The sequence below is a fragment of the Chelmon rostratus genome, chromosome 22 (assembly GCF_017976325.1).
Source record: "Chelmon rostratus isolate fCheRos1 chromosome 22, fCheRos1.pri, whole genome shotgun sequence".
Classification (NCBI taxonomy): Eukaryota; Metazoa; Chordata; class Actinopteri; order Chaetodontiformes; family Chaetodontidae; genus Chelmon; species Chelmon rostratus.
The window spans coordinates 17,149,662-17,166,230 of record NC_055679.1 but is presented as its reverse complement, the minus strand read 5'-3'; the positions used below and the strand labels follow the sequence as shown (position 1 = coordinate 17,166,230).

At 40.0% G+C, this 16,569-nt stretch overlaps 3 protein-coding genes across 6 annotated transcripts in view; all 3 read right to left on the bottom strand.

Annotated features, from left to right (window-relative positions):
• rassf3 (Ras association domain family member 3) overlaps positions 1 to 3,194 on the bottom strand; it is a 65,677-nt gene extending 62,483 nt beyond the window's left edge. Inside the window, exon 1 of the mRNA XM_041964217.1 lies at positions 2,602 to 3,194. Coding sequence (XP_041820151.1) covers positions 2,602 to 3,154 — 553 coding nt within the window. The 5' untranslated portion in view covers positions 3,155 to 3,194. The remainder of the gene's footprint in view (positions 1 to 2,601) is intronic.
• A 473-nt stretch (positions 3,195 to 3,667) lies between these two features.
• LOC121626003 (apoptosis facilitator Bcl-2-like protein 14) lies at positions 3,668 to 8,412 on the bottom strand. The gene is made up of 7 exons (XM_041964344.1): positions 8,282 to 8,412; positions 6,484 to 6,910; positions 5,667 to 5,774; positions 5,447 to 5,508; positions 5,146 to 5,307; positions 4,883 to 4,996; positions 3,668 to 4,789 (listed from the first exon to the last, which is right to left on the bottom strand). Exons 2-7 carry the CDS (start codon positions 6,899 to 6,901, stop codon positions 4,745 to 4,747), a joined length of 909 nt encoding a protein of 302 aa, XP_041820278.1. The 5' UTR covers positions 6,902 to 6,910; positions 8,282 to 8,412; the 3' UTR covers positions 3,668 to 4,744.
• Positions 8,413 to 11,963: 3,551 nt separating this feature from the next.
• dgki (diacylglycerol kinase, iota) overlaps positions 11,964 to 16,569 on the bottom strand; it is a 73,252-nt gene continuing 68,646 nt past the window's right edge. For all 4 annotated transcript variants that reach the window (XM_041964340.1, XM_041964343.1, XM_041964341.1 and 1 more), the window contains one exon: positions 11,964 to 16,519. In XM_041964340.1, coding sequence (XP_041820274.1) covers positions 16,409 to 16,519 — 111 coding nt within the window. In that variant the 3' untranslated portion in view covers positions 11,964 to 16,408. The remainder of the gene's footprint in view (positions 16,520 to 16,569) is intronic.

The following is a 16,569-nucleotide window of genomic DNA, read 5'->3' as shown; positions in this document are numbered from 1 at the left end:
CGACGAAGAACTGAATTACAGCTTAAACTGTGTTAAAAAAACGAAATGTGTTTGTTATAATAACACAGAAACTCGCTGAGTCTGATCAATACATGAGCATGACAGGTGTCCGACAAAGACAAGAATCTACTGAATCTCTTTTTACCAAATACAAACATCATGTTTTTAGAATGTGGGTCAGTGGAAAGTAACTGAGTACATTTACTCATGTACTGTACTCAAAAGTCCAATGTGTGGGATTTAGTGACATCTAGTGGTGACAGAGCAGACTGCAACAAACTGAACAGCCCTCCCCTCTGGGCTTCCATGGCAACATGACATTTAGATTTCAAGCAACTATACTCCTCCACAGGCAAATATTGAACTTTTTACTGCTTTTGTTTGACAGCTTTAGCTACTAGTTTCTTTCATTCGTACCTTTCCTCTCCAGTGAAAACCACGTATCTCCAGATGTGTTGATGCTGAATGTTTGTGCTAAACTGAAGGATGAAGTTTTCCTTTATGTCATGAGAAACCTCTCCTCCTTCAGCTAAATAAGCTGTTTAAAAAGCCTCTTGGATCCGCTGGAAATGCATCACGAAGCTGAAAACAGGCTCTGAGATACGAGGTTCTCTTAGCCACGCTGCAAACATATGATGATCTTATAGAATATGATGCATCGCTGTAGATTAAACCAGCCGACAGTATATAAAGTAGTTCAAATGAACTCAACTTAAAACATCTGCAGCAGTAAAATGCAGCATTAATGCAGCAGGAATATTAATCCACAAACATCAGATATGACAGAAAAACACTGACAGGAACATTTTACTGCTACATGAACACTTTTACTGTTCATACTATAAGTAAATACTGCAAATAATGCTTACATACTTTTACTTAAGTCAGGTTTAGAATGCAGGACTGAGTACTTCATGCACTACTTGCTGAGCATTTAAAACCCTGCAGGGGTTGAACCTGCTTAATTTTTAAAGGAAATAAGTGAAGAACGCTGCTGCTGCCTCATGAGCGGCTGTTTGTGTGCGTTAATCAGTGAACCAGCGAGCGGCGGCCGGAGGCGAGGAGACGCTTCACCTCCAGCTTTCATCTGAAACCATTTTTTCGGCCTTTTGGGAAGGCTGAAGATCAGATGGAGCAACGGGCTTTTAACGGGCTTCCTGAGCAGCAATCAGCTGCGGAAACGGCTTTTAAATGAGCAGAAACATCAACACACACACACACACACAGAGTCCATCAGTGCTGCTGGTCAAAGTGACGGGAAGCACAGAGCTCACTGTTGTCAGTAAACACAACGAGGTTAAAAGGTTAATGCTCATAACACAACAAGCTGCAGCGAAGCACCAGAGTTCACTGTTTTGGTTATGAAGTCAGCTGTAAATGAGCTACGATTGATTGACAGCTGACAGGGAAATCACAGTGAGTCAAATAAACATAATGAGGTCAAAATGATAGAAAGTTAAATCAAATCTCCATCAGACATGAGTGAGTTCTGTGTTTCCCGACTTCTGCTGTTCGTCAGACAGAAGTGGACACAGAGGGAAGTCCAGAGTCTGAACTCCACGAGACACTGACAGGTATTTCCTTTTCGAGCTGAACCGGTTCACCTGCATACCGACGGCATTCCGGCTGCCGGGCTGCGTTTCAGAGCCCTGCCTGCTCATGTCATTCACGTAAGAGTTCCCTTAAAGGTCAATGCAAATGTGATTAAGGTGAACTCTGTGGCTCATTTCTGACCGTCAACACAAAAACCTCAAATTATACTTCAATAAAAATATGATATTTGTGTCTATAATGGAGAAAAACCTTTACTGTCACTTACTGTATAATTATCTAAAGCTTGTACCTTTGATTGGTTAAACAGTTCTTTTCATCATTGATTAATCTGTAGACTGATGCATTTAGTCTAGAAAATGTTATATAATAGTGACAAATGCCATTCACAGTGTCCTTGAGCCAAAGGTGACGGTTATTAAATTTCTTGTTTTGTTGGACCAGCAGTCCAAACCCCAAAGATATAAAGCTCACAGTGCTATAAAACTGGACAAAGCAGCAAATCCACATGTCCAGGAGGCTGAAACCAGCGTTGCAGCACCGAGGTCACCAACCAAACGCAATTTTCTGAGCATTTAAAAGAAATCGCCAAAATCCACTTTTTGAAATGTTACTTTTGTGGTGATGTTATATTTTCTTCATTATGGTCTTTAATTCTGGTGGAAAATACTGATTTCTTTTCATATTAATGTCATTTATTCAGTTTTCTTTCCCATAACACAGTCACATTTTGTCTAAAAAATACTACAATCATTCTCAGAAAATATTACAGAGGACATAAACGCTCCATCCTCAGTGGTGCAACGCCCTCTGCTCAGCTTAATATTGTTTGCCAATGGGGTCAGTATTAGATTTAGACTCAAAGACATGGTGCCACTTACCATCATCTTCATGATCATGATCATTATTATTGTTATTATCATCATCATCATCAATAAATAAATCTGAGCCCCCTGACAAAGTCTGACATCCAGATGGGTCTTAAAACGTCCTCTGAAGGAGCTCCTCAACTTGTGAGCCCCCCTACCAACTCCGACTAAGCCGACTCACCTGCACAGGTGAGCCCATGCTGTAAGATGTAGTGACAGCACACATCACACCAGGTGTTCTCGCCTCCAGGCTCGAAGGTGTGTCCCTCGCCGGACTCCTCCTCCACCCTGGGGTCCCTCTCTCCGGGGGAGAAGATGGTCCTCACATCAGGGGGTCTGAACCCCCTCTTCCTGCTCCGCACTGGCCCTCCGCCGTGACCTTCCACCCCGTTCACGGCGGCCTCTGGCTCGCCGTTTCTCCTCTCATTGAACGGTAAACTCTCCGGTGGTTTCACCTCCGAGTGCCTTCGCTCACTCCAAGCCGCCTCCAGGCTCTCCAGACTGGGCGGTTGAGGAGACGGATGACGCCGGACAGCTCTGACCACCACCGCGCCCTTGCTAACCTTAGAGATCCGCATCCTGGCGCTCGGCGGCGGCCAAGTAGCTTCCGGTGCCTCGGTCAGTGTACCGGGGGATTTCTTGATGTGAACAGCCCGCACGGTTAATGGAGAGTCGTCTGTGACCGGGGAGCGCGTGGGGGAGTATTTCCGACCGTGGTGCACGACGTTAAGCATTACGCACGCTCCTCGTTCTGCGCCACGGCACCCGTCGGTGCAGGTGTATTAGACGGCGTTAGACAGGTGAGACGTCACTGTTGGAAGTGATGACACCGACTGGCAGCTGAAGGTGTGCAGTGAAACTGGTTGGATCTCATTTCACTCGGACAGCAGAGAGCAGAGCGAGCTGGCCGGTGTGTTCCAGAAAGGAGTACACGCCAAACTCCGTTTTAAAAACTGTTAATTTAAAGATCACTTTGTAAACTCGGTTTAAATAACTCGCTGAATTTTGGGGCTTGTCTTCTTTAGTTCGCCTAACGCACATGTATATGATAAAAGTAGAACTTTCTCGGGTGGCCTGTTGCTTCCTGTGCCAAAATCGCTGAAGAAATTTAATTCTGACCTGATCTCAAAATTGGCATTTAATTAAAGCAAAGTTGTGTTAGGCTTCATTGTTTATATGCCGAATTTATAAACAAAGGTATGTAACAATTTGTCACTTTGGGAAGCATAGACAAAGTACTTAGAACATTAAAAAAATGGAAAAATACTTTTAATTCTTAAAATGAAATGGAGTTCACGACAGTTGTTTTTTTAGTACAATTTAGTTCCTCGTTTGACCACAAGGCGGTGCTGTTTATCCATAAACGAGTTTCTTATTCAGCAAACTCCACAAGGTCTGTGTACATTCTAATGAAGTAAAACACTTAAATGTCATTTTATACATACACCCTGCAAAGAAAGGCAATTTTAACGATTCACTTAATTATACTATATGAATTTACAATACATTTTTGTATGTACTCGTTTATGTGCAGCAAAATTAACAGATTCAAACAGTACACACAATGTTTCTTTGGCAAAATTCCATTCAACACGTTTTGACAAGTTTAAAAAAACTGAAATGCAGTAAATAACACCACCAACAATTACAGATAAGAAACTTAAATCATTCTCTCCAAGCATAATATTTTCATGAAAAAGTGCAAGTGCTAGAAAAATATTTAATTTGTCTGAATACATTTTTCTTGTCAACTGAGCAAAAGTTGTGCAGATTTAAAATGTACCCTTCATCTCCCAGAATAAACTCCAAGCTCAGTTATTATATAATGTTTTACAGCATAAAATAACACTTAAATCATATATCTGTAGTTATCAGTGGCACAATAACAGCTTCTTTTAAAAAAAAAAAAAAAAAAAGCTGAGGTCCTTGTAAGACTTTGGCACATCAGAAAGACCTGAACAATAGAACCATTACTGAAAAGAAAACAACAGGCTTTAATATTTTTCTAATGCAAACATATACGTTAATGCTCGGCAGCGCTGGGTTTTGTGTACACGTAAACGGAACTGCAAAACATAAAAATCGGCGTCCTGAGCCTTGGTTTGTTCCTCATGCCGAATTTAAAGCCTTCAAAAGCACTAAAATCATCTTGATGAGAGATATGTATGGTCGAGGTGTGCTGATGGTGGGATGCTAAAGCTCTCCACTTCAAGTCAAACTGAAGGAACTGCTTTCATTCGGGTTATGTAGCGTTTCACAGAGTGGCAGGTTTCACTGCATGGCTGCAGAGGGCGCTGTTGAGCTGGAAAACCGCTTCCTCCAGTTCACTGGACGTCGTCGTCCTCGTCCTCACTGTGAAGGGCTTTCTCCTGTGAAAAACAAGAAAACATTGAATTTTGGAAAACCTTATCAAACTGAATGTTTCAAGATGATATTAACCAGGTGTGTGTGTGTTCACGTACATATCCGCCCTGCTGCTGTGCCCAGGATGAATAATGCTCCTGCAGATATCTGGCTCCGTGGTCGAGCATTCGGCTCATGGGCAGCGTGTCCACTGCTGACAGACGGCTGGTGACCTGCCGGAGAGCACAAACACGTTCAGCCACGACGGACATTTAAAAGGAAAACGGTGGAATTGCTAATGTGGAAGTGCCACAACTGCAGTTCCTTGTATGGCCACTTGAGGCTGGCTCCAAAAGCGACTCAAACCTTATGTTATTCTCACCTCACAGGTCACGGCGATCTGGGTTTTGTGTGACGCCTGAGGTCCCAGAGCATTGGGTTCAGAGGGCACGAGGCCCATCCTGATGAGGAGGGTTGTTATTAGCTTCTTAAAGAAACTGTAGTTCCAAAAAAGTTCCGTAGCTATAGCAGCATCTTTCAGCTCCTGGTGGAGACAAGAAACACAACAGATTTAATGAACACTGAGGAGATTACTCCTGAACTTAAGTCCCAAAGAATCTCCTACAACCTACAAGGCTGAAGATACTTATGCAGGTTTTCATGCCAGAGGAAGAGTTTCTCACCTTCTCGTTCAGTCTGTCTCCAGCCTCCCTCAGAATCAGACCAATCACCTTCTCCACCTCGTCTGCACAGAAAACACGATAATCAACCGAAATAACAGAAAAGCGCAGCGACTGACAGGTGTATAGATGCAGTAAACATCTAAAGCTACTTCAGTCGTAGTTCTGCTGCACTTCACGTTATGAGTGGTTGCATCAGCTATTATTAAGATCTAAAATTCACCTTCTGGCGAGTCCGACTCTATATCTGGAGGAATGAACTGGACTTCATCAGCGATCTCCGTCAGCTGACTTGTTATTTCCTCAAACTCATCCACTTCCTCTACGTTACCTGAAATACATTAACATACAAATAAAAAAAGTTTAGACAGACAAGAAAAAGACTATAAAGACACACGTGATACAAAAACTGCATGCAAGTCCGAACTGGTATCTCAGACGGGTTTTCCCAACACACATAACATCATCCCGAAAAAAACCCACCCAGTGACGTCCTGTTACGTCAAAGTGGAAACCATGAGACCTGACTCACAGCCTACAGGTGAGTCTGCATACCGGCAAGGGTATAAAACGATGACTCAGCACGTTTTTATTACTGGGAGATAACAGAAAATGTGTCATGCAGGAGAGGGTAGAAAAATGGATGAGTCAGATTTTTAGTACAACCTGTGAATGTCATCTAGGTTTCTGCTACACAACATATCAGCTTTGTCAACTAACAATTATTTTCATCATCAATTAATCTGATGATTATTTTGCCCGCTATAATTCCCGCATTAAGACTCCTCCTTCTATTCTACCAGCAGTCCATGCCATGAATATAATCAGTATAATGTGAATATTTAAACTAAATATACTGAATTTTTTGGGCTTTGGACTAGACAAAATGGCTTTTTCTCACAAATTTCTGACATTTAACAGATAAAATAATAGTTCAGATTACTCTGTAATGAAAATCATCGTTAGTTACATCCCTAATTCTTCCGATACAGGAGATCTGAATGTACTGCTGTTATCTGAGGCCATATCAAAACACTCACCGCCCCTAAAATCAGCAGATCGGTCGTTGACATCAGGCTTGCTCACAGCAGTTTGGGGCAGTTCTTCGCCTTCTGTCCGGGGTTTGATACATCTTAAAATGCTTGGAAGACGCTTCCATCCTTTCTTGTGTCTCTTCCTCTTCTCCTTAATCTCTTTGTCGACGTTGGCTGGCGCCGGAGGTGAGGACGGTCCATTTGCATGCGTGCCGCCGTTTGGTATGACCGGGACGTCCCGTGGAGGAGACTCAATGTCCTTTTTTGGCCGTCTCCTCTTTGCATAGGCCATAAGGAGTCTGTACTCCATGGTGTCTGTCATGCTGTCTGTGTCTGAGGTAGCTTTAGTGTCACAGTTGGTGCTGCTGGTGAGGTCGCTGTGGTTGGAGAAAGGGTCGTGGATTTCCACGCGGTTGTTTGCCATGCTGGTTCCCTGTTGATAAGAATAAAAATAAACAAATAAATAAATCATCATAGTGATGAAATTAAAAAGGCACAGAAATTTTAAAATCATAGATTTGTAGCTACATAGGTGAATGTGTTCCTGCCATCACTGTTAATTGCTCCTATGATGTTTCTTTACTTAAATGTATTATTCTGCAAGAAAAGTCAGAATAGACATTTCTGATTTCTTGTTTTTATTGTATTAAGGACAGTTCATCCGGGGTTAAGTTGGGTTCTGGGGACTTGTGACAAGTATGTTTAATTTTCTGCCAGTTAATCAAAAACCAAACCAACCAATTATAAAAAAGATATTATTAGTTTAAGCAACACTTCAGTATATAAGCTGTTTACTGCAGTTTATCAGATTCAATGTATTAATTTGGTCTTGTGTTAAGTATTCTTAGAATTATCGGTTGTATGTCTATTTTGGTCATATGTACGACTGCAACTAGCAATTCTTGTCATGATTGAGCAATTAATAGCTGTTTGGTCTGTAAAACGTAAGAAAATAGTGAAAAATGGCTGTTACATTTTCCCACAGCACAAGGCGAAGTCCTTAAATTTAAGTTAATTACTCGTAGCAACAATGAAAAGCCCCAAAAGTATTCAATTTCTATGATTTACATAGGAGAGAAGCAGCTAAACCTCACATTTTGTTTAATGGTCATATTATTTTACTTGTGTTTTGATGTTTTACTGCCTGTATTCTACAAACCCCCCTCAAAAAAATGCAGGATAAACAGCACCCCCTGGTGGTGAAAGTGGGAAATTTCAGGGGCATGTCGAGGCACGTCACTCTCTTTAAGTTCTAACCTGTTGTTTTCACACAAATTACAGCAATTAATTTAAGAATAAGTTAACTGTGACATATTCATTCAATAAAAAATACATTTTATACGTTGTTTAAAGCCAATATAGCTGCGCTACCGTTACAAAGCTAGAGAAGTTGGTGTTAGGACGGTTAAGCTGTAACAGTGACGCTAGCTAAGTGTCAAAGTACTTGACATTTTCAGTTTGTCTAAGAGCACTGAAGTGGCCCAAAGTTAACCCTTATCATACATGCTAGCTGTTAGCTGTTAGCTTCCTCGTCAGTAAACAACGCATTGGCTCCGAAGAAGTAAAAAAACGGAACAGGATTTTTACTTTGGCTGTTATTTCTCTCGCTCTTCGTCAAACAAACAAAACTTTATTTAAACTTTTCGTTTTGTCATTGAGTCTTTAGCTGGTTAAATTCAACTTTTCTAAACTATAACGTAACTTACTCACCTGCCAAAACTACCACAGCGAACTGTAGCTACACCACTTTTCAATAAGTACTTCATGTGTGTACAATAATTGAAAATTTAACACAAGTACTTACGATCCAGACGATTAAAAAACCGGTAAAAGAAACTAGAGCATTCACGCAAACGATTAGTTTCTCCTTTCTCCAGCTGAGAAATACTCCGGCTTCCCGGCAGCTGAGCTTCTTCTATCCAAAGGTTTGAGGAGTCACGTGTCCATGTCGTCACTTGACGTCTCGTACGTAATGACGTGTTACGGCGCTAGACGCCAGCGTAAATGCCAACTTTCAGATTTTCCAATTAGTTCTTCGTTGAAAATAAGCTCAGAAGTTCAAATGTTGAATGAAACAGTGATCACAGCGGCAGCAGCGGAGCATCTTCATCAACAGAGACAAAAATATAGCGAATTTGTTAATACATTATTAATTTAAAGTGCTTTTTCTAACCAGACACAAACGATTTATGGGAACTGAAAGCAACGTCAGCCAAAATGAAACTGAAAGATAGTGACACAGCAAAGAGGGTGTTTCAACTGTATTTATTCTAAAATGATAAATTCACTGAAATGATGTTACAACTGTACAAACTGCCATGCTTTGTATCTATATAAATGTATATACAAGTTTTTATTCTCTTCCCATAAACAGTTAAACTTAAAAGTAAATTATCCACCAAATACATCACAAAGCAAAGGGAGGGGATTTTTGTTGTGACAGAAGCTTCCAGAACTTTGTGTTGTTGAATAATAGAAAACGAAACCTCTTTTTGTCCTGACGTGTCACTGATAAAAACATCTTCTTTAACATGAAAATACTGCAGTTTGGCACTGAGCTCTGAAAAGAGAAAAGGGGAACTGCGTCAAACTAAAATAACAAGGGCGTAGTTCACACTCTCTCTGACGTTTCTCCAAGTGAAGTCGTGATTAATAAACCACTGGTTGGACCCAGAAAAGGTAGTCTACAGTGTGCCCATTGAAACCGGGTGCATTTGAAATCAGAATTCCTCCTTTTAACAAGAGGTGAAGTCATGTGCAGGCATGAAGTAATTATAACATGATTAACCTGCAGGCTGACGCACCAGCTGTGCTAAACCTACTCATCGTAACAGAATAAAAAAGTGAAGGCCTTCGATTTGAGTTTGATTTTTTTTTTGACTTAATGCAGCTGGTGACCAAGAGCTAGATATGACTTCTCTTTGACAGGTTAAAGGTTTAAAACCACTTGTCTACAAAACTATATAGACAGATCTAGATCTAGATTAAAAGTTAGTTATTTGGTAAGTCAAAAATCTGATAAAAAACTTAAAATTATGAGATAAAATGTCAAAATTTTGACAAATTTTTGTACTGTAATCTAAATACTTAAACAAGTGATCTGTTTCAATTTTAGATAATTGATATACTGGTTTTAAAGCACTTATAAAGTGTTCACATGTGGTTTTAGACTCCTTTTATTTGCATAATTATGTATTTTCAAACTTTTCAGCAGCAACACTTTGATCTGTTTCAACAGTTTAAGGTGTGGTCTAAGACTTGAAGCTGTGTTTGGCAGATAAAATAACGCAGCACGGCTGCCCTGGAGCTTTCCATCACGTCATTAAGTTGCAAATGTCGTTTTTTGTTGCTAAAACGTGTGTTTCCAAACTCCAGAATGAGTTTTTAACGTCTTTTAAGACAACATGGACGAACACCTTCATGTCGGTCTGCTGATGAAGAGTGTGTGACATGATGAAAAGCTCCAGAACTGCTGCTGAATGGACCTTGTGATGTGATCACACCGCAGGTATGTTGTCCTTTGAGGAAATTCCCAGCTGTGACGCACTGAGATGCTATTTGCCTTCACGGCTACCTGATAAATCTGTCAGGCTCGTGTCACATTCAGGCCGTTTTTGCACAGTAATCTGTTTGATAGTTCATATTCTGTTTAAGTTGAGTTCTTTTTAAAGTGCTGATGGAACTTAAAACTGCAGAAAGATCACAGGACACAGTGAACGCATGTTTCAGTGTGCTTAGAAATGCAAACTCGTCCTTCTTTGTTTTTAACCTGATTATAAAACCATCAGAGTGTAAAGTTTCAGACTAAAATATCACAAGCAGTGAAATATTATTCGGTGTGTCTTAGTGGAGAACAAGAGGATTAAACTTTCTACTGGCAGCAGTCTCGTACAGTCAATTACTTTTCAAAAATATTATCATACAAACACTAACATAACGTTACAAACCCTGTAATGATGATCAGTGGGCTGCAATCTGCAACCTCACCCCAAGATGCCACTAAATCCTCCACACTGGACCTTTAAAGTTTCAGATGTATAAACCCTACTGAACATCTGGCTGTTATAATCTCTATCACAGTGTTTTCTTAATGACAACAATGACTTAGAAGAGTCTAATCACATGTTCATGTAACTTTTTGTGTAACTATCAGTATGATGCAGGTAAAACAGCTGTTTAAATATAACTTCCCCCGCAGTTGAAACTGGTCTGATAACCCTTTAAAACACTAAGTTCATACGATTACACAAGTGACCTAACCGATCAAGCAGCAGTGGACCAGCAGCCCCTGTGTTCTGCAGGTTAAATTACTGTTTTTGTCAAAGGAGTCTGGTGGCTTTGAAGAACGCAATAAAATGCTCCATCAAACAGTTTCATTGGACGTGCTCTGCAGGATCATTTGCCCCCCCAGGATTGCGCTGCAGCCTGTTTCTCGGCTGAGGCGATCAACTGGACCTATTCTAAACCTGTACGCACTATTAGTCATTGAGACACCAAAGTACTGTGTGCAAAAACAGGGTCCAGGTTTAAAAACACCAGAATTAAATCATATCTGGTAAATTTAGACATACTTTTGGAATATCAACAGCTGTCCATAGACTCAGTAATAACACACATGCTTGTTAGTTTATGTTATATTTGTGATATTTCACTAGCAGAGTGGTGGTACGTTTACCACTTTGGTCCAAACTGCAATATCTTTACTATTTATACCATAATATGTATTATTTTCAGGTTGAATTGAATTTATATGAACTATTGGCTGGACTGTCATGAAATTTTGTACAAACATTCATGGCTCCATGATAGCGCCACCATGTGTTTGAAATTTGTGTTTTTTTGGAGAAATGTTGGACAGACTGCCACGATTTTTCGTTTAGCGGCATCATCAGGGCAAAATAATCCCATTCTCATCAGCCCCAGCTGTACATGCTAAAATGGTAAACATGGTTGTCATTACACCTGCTAAACACAGTATGTTAGCACTGCTAGCATACTGACGTTAGTCATAGCGGTGCTAAGTGCTAAGTGCAGCCTTACAGAGCTGCTAGCATGGCTGTAAGATAATTTTGATACACTTTATATAATTTACACATCATCTTTGCACTCTCACTTTGGGATTGATGCAGTTTGGTCAAAGTTTCATTGTACGTTACTTGAATATCTGACTGTTTTGAGGTGTTTGCAGGCTGTCATCCATCAGCCTGTTGGGATGTTGGGTGACCACTTCAAGCATTTCAAACCTGATGAAGATCTGCCTGCAATCAAAATGTTGTCCCTTTAAGCATATTTGTGGTTTGGAGTCGGTGTCTCATCAAAGGGGAAATAAAAACATTATAACTGTTCATTATATGGGGGCGTCTTTTAAGAACCTTTGCATCTGAATTGTTAAATTTTCATGAAAAGTGACTTCTTCATAGCGGCATCTGATTTTCATCTTGAATCAATGTTTCTTGCTTTGGTTTAAGAAAAGAGGAAACTCGACAGTTTAGTAACTTAGTAGATTTCCCCAACAATCATTCAAACAGGAAATAAGGTCAGAGGCAAAACTACAGCATCACATATTCTTTTAACAAATTAATAAAATAAAACAACAAACTTCAAGTAATTCCATCATCATCAGCAGAAAAATAAGAAATACAAAAGCAAAAGAAAAGAAAACATCCAAACCTAAGAGGAAACTCAGGTCAAAATCAATTAAAACTATAATAATTTAATAATTTAAACAACAATAATGCCATCCTTTATGCCATTACCAGAAAATAATCCCAAGGAGGTAAGAAAATGCCATGCATAACCAACACTGATGAGAGACACAATTTAATACAAAGTCATGTTTCTACTCAATAGAAAGAGTGATAAGAAGCGTGTGTGCATGTCACTCAGAGCGGGCCTAGCTTATATCCACGGTCACTTCATAGAAAAAGTCATCACCATTCACAGACAGTTCAGCTGAAGGGCTTCATTTACACACATTTCGTCTGTTTTATCGTCTCCACACACACTCAGAGGAGGTCTCAGTGGTGGAGGTGGACAGTGGCAGCCATCGTAGAAGTCCTGCATCGGAAACATTAGTGGGAAAAACTGAGAGGGAAATCCGATCAGAGAGGCGCGAAATGTGGATTTAGTTAAGGAATTACTCAGAAGTGCAGCAGCAGAACATCCCATATATACTAAACAAAAGCAGAGATTGTCATGTGACTTTTGGATTAAAATAATAACAATAAAAAAACCATCACAGTTGGGTAAGAAACATAATTATTCTACTTTTTATACTTCAATGCCCCTGACTTAAACATTTAAAACAGCTTCAAATACTCAAATTTCATTCAGTGTTAATCATACAGTATGTGGCCTTGGAAAAAAATGGCTTCTGATTGGCTGGAAAGAGTCTATTAAAAATGTGTTTTCATCTTCGGGGCAACAGCTTTACCAGCAAATCTTAGCATGATGCCTATTGAACAGGAGGTAACCATAGCAACAACAGTGCTTCATCATGCTAGCAGCTGAACAATCAGAAAAAACTGTCCGGTCTTAAAAACGGTGAGTTTGAAGTCAAAACAGCAGAGGCCGACAGGCTTTCAGTCCCTGGTGGGGGTCGTCAGGGTCAGGTTCTCACAAGCTTTACACATCATACGACTGTTTTCACAGGCTGACCACACACCAACCACTTAGTGCATTTAATGCCCCTTTATATGACTAATTATTGAATTAGTCCATGTTAATTAAGTTTGTTTTACTGAATGGAAAAAAGAGCTTTGTAGAAAAACATATTCATATTTGCAAATAGCTCAGGAAGCTCAGGTACTGCATCGGCACTAGTACAGAAACTTTTCTAAATATACATATATCTATATCTATCTGTCTGTCTGTATATCTAGATCTATGTACAAATAGATCTATATATAGCATCATGTTATCGCTGACAAGCTGGACGATTTAGAGTTTACACTTCTCTATGCTGAAAAGCTAACCTTGAAGGTTCATCACTTGGAAACAGCAGTTAGACCAGAACTTCTGGAGCTTTCAGCCACATCAAGGAAGGCCATGTAATGTGGCTGAAAGCTCTGGAAGATAACCAGTAACCGGACCTTGATTGAGAAGTGTTGCAACAAAAGATCTGTGTTGAAATGAAATTCGTGCAAGAGGAATGACAAAAGCCTGGTGGAAACATGGAACGCAAGTATAAGTCTTGAGTAATACTGTGAATCTTTGCAGCAGCTGAACCAAACCTACATGTTCAAAAGCCAGACTTCTACGATGGCTACATCTGAGTCTGTGTCAACGTTTGGGAAAGCAGTTCCTACTTTGTGTATGCATTTAGCTAACAACAGGTTATATCAAAAGAGACCTCACAGGGTTGCTTCAAAGTTCAGTCCATTGACATACATGCACACGGAAGAAAGAAATAAAATACTAGACAATCATAAACCCAACCAGCACTCAAGTAAAACTGCACATTCAATACTCCTCGGTGCTAAATGGTCGACTATGTTAAAAACATTAATGTAATGTAAACAATTAATAGAGAAATGCAAAAAGACGTCATCTATTCATATTGCATTGAATATGGCTCAGATTTTTTCTTTTCTTCTTGGATAAATGCTGCAAACACACACACACACACACACACAGGCATGTGTACTTGAGATACACATTAAAAGACTCATGCACACATGAAACACTCACACGCAATGTTGCAACACACAGAGTGGTGTTATGTTCAGGCTGCACAGAGAGGGAAGCTTCTCTTTCTGTTGCAGCTGTTCTGACTTCTCCTTTCGGATTTGATATGAAAAGGGGAAATCATCACACACACTCACACACTCACACACATATGCGCACAAGCGTCATGTGACAAGCCTTGTTGCGTCAGGAGTACCAGATACAAACTGAGCGCTGTGAAAAGTTGAAATATTTGTGTGACGGCAGCTGGAGTCAAACATTTGAAAATTAGAAGGTTTCACTTTAAATCGCCTGTTTTTTAAACACAGTCTGGTGTGTCCACAATCAACTGGCTGCACTTACTGAACGTTCAATAATGCCTGCGCAAGAATTTATGGTGGAACTAAAATTATAAAGAAGTCTGACCTGGTTCAGTCAGTGATGGTTCTGAACTAGTTTGAAAAAATTAGTTTGGATGCAACATTTTAAGTTGATTTAAAATAATTAGGTCTAAGGAAAGTTTTCCTTCAGTCCTTTGATGTTTTGAATTACGGCCACAATCAAAGATCATTTTCAATATCAATTCATTTCTAGATTAATCAAATGTCTTTTTTTCTGACAAACAGTCCAAAAGCCAAAGATCTTTTTTATTTAATTCATTAAAATGAATGGAAATGAATAGGAAACTGTAATTAGAAACAAACAAATTAAAACTGATTGGAAGTTTGAAATCATCAGTTGTCTCTGAAGTTGTTTGATGATTTTCTTTGTATTTTTTGTATTTATTTTCCATATTGTAATATATACTAATATATAAATATCTTAAAAATGTTTTTTATCCATATGGCACAGTTCTATTCAGAGACTTTTTCCACGACGACAACAATAACTCTATGTTAAAAGTTTAAATCTAAGAAACCACATGTGCACATCAGCTGCCGGCCGTCCATATTCAAACCAGTCAAACTCCTGGAAGCGACAACAAGTCCAACACGTGGTGGAATGAAACAGTGAAAACAAGATGCTGATGATTGTTGAGGGTCATTAAGTAAAAAAGTCTGGGTTTTAAGAGACGACCACAAAAACTAAAAAAAAAGAGTCTTTTTTTAAAGTCGACATGGTTTGTCTTCTTTGTATGTTTCTGATTTTTAAAAAATATTTTGCAGCAGGAGCTGTCAGGTCCGGCAGCGGGTCACATGTTCTGTGATGGAGGTTAAGGACGAATGGCCGACACACTGTGGAACAAGCAAAACTTTTTGACACCTTAAAAGCGATCGATATCTGCCGGGAGCAGCCGGACCAAAGAGAGACTCCGAGGAGCTTTAGAGTCCCGAGAAGGTCAAAATATTTTACATTTTCAAAAAGTCAGAAAAAAATCAATTTCATCTGGTGAGATATATATTTATCCCCTGAATCATCCCGTGACCCGGTGATAACACCTCCCTCAGCATCAGAACAGCTGAGTCACAGTCTGGACTCTTCATCATTCATGTTTTTACTTTATTTCTGTCTTTGATCTTGCTGCCTGTGAGCTCGGTGTCAGCTTCCGGTGTCTTTGTGTGTACGCGTGACGCATTTAAAGCTGCTCTAAAAGGTCTGATCGTTTCTGATTCTTGAGCTTCGTAATGTTATCAAAGTCCTCCGTTGACCCAGTAATGTGCATCCTGAATGAAACAGCATGAATGAAACATCATCTTTACATAATTTGGTCTCAAAGCAGTTTGGGGGATGTATGAGGATCAAGCGCTGTGAGGGAACATTACTGAAATAGATATGACACCACATCAGTGCAATGTCTTTGGCACACAGGTTTTATGGGCTGAACATACAAGCCTTTAGTATTTCCATCACTTCTGAAATGAAACTTTATGTCCTATTGATTATTTTCAACACTTCCTACTGAGTAAACTTCTTAAAATATGAACTGTGAGCAAAATAAACATGTTTTCGTGAACTCGCGACCCTGCTCAAAGTGCACTTGCATCCTCAACCGTTAAAAGTCCTGCGGTCAATCGCTCAGTCAATCGATCAGCACAACCAATAAATAGAATAAGAATAAATAAATACAAATAAATAGTTGACCATTAAAATCTCCTCTGCAGAGCTGCTGCGAGCTGAAGCAGTTCACTTCTCGTCTGCGGAGACACTCCGGTTAAATCCAGACTCAGACTACATTTTTCTCTCCCAGATTCGTCTCCGATGCGAGTGTGTGCAGAGTCAAGAGAGGGAGTGTGTGCGTGTGCGTGTGTGTGGGAGTGTGTGCGCCTCAGACAGCCGTCTCCAAGTCTTCGTGGGTGGTGGGAGATGTGTGCTGTTGGGCGCTCAGGTAGGTGGCGAGCTCCGAGTCTCCCTCCACTTGGTCCGCTGGCGTCTTCCCCTGGTGGACACACACACACACACACACACACATTAGACTAGTGCTGCAAC

What these genes read in the sequence shown, in the direction of transcription:
- LOC121626003 (XM_041964344.1), bottom strand. Translation starts at nt 6,901, where the DNA reads ATGGCAAACAACCGCGTGGAAATCCACGACCCTTTCTCCAACCACAGC. An exon ending in AGATCGCCGTGACCTGTGAG is followed by an intron (nt 4,997 to 5,145) that starts GTGAGAATAACA and finishes GCTCTCCGGCAG; the next exon opens with GTCACCAGCCGTCTGTCAGC. An exon ending in CACAGCAGCAGGGCGGATAT is followed by an intron (nt 4,790 to 4,882) that starts GTACGTGAACAC and finishes TGTTTTTCACAG; the next exon opens with GAGAAAGCCCTTCACAGTGA.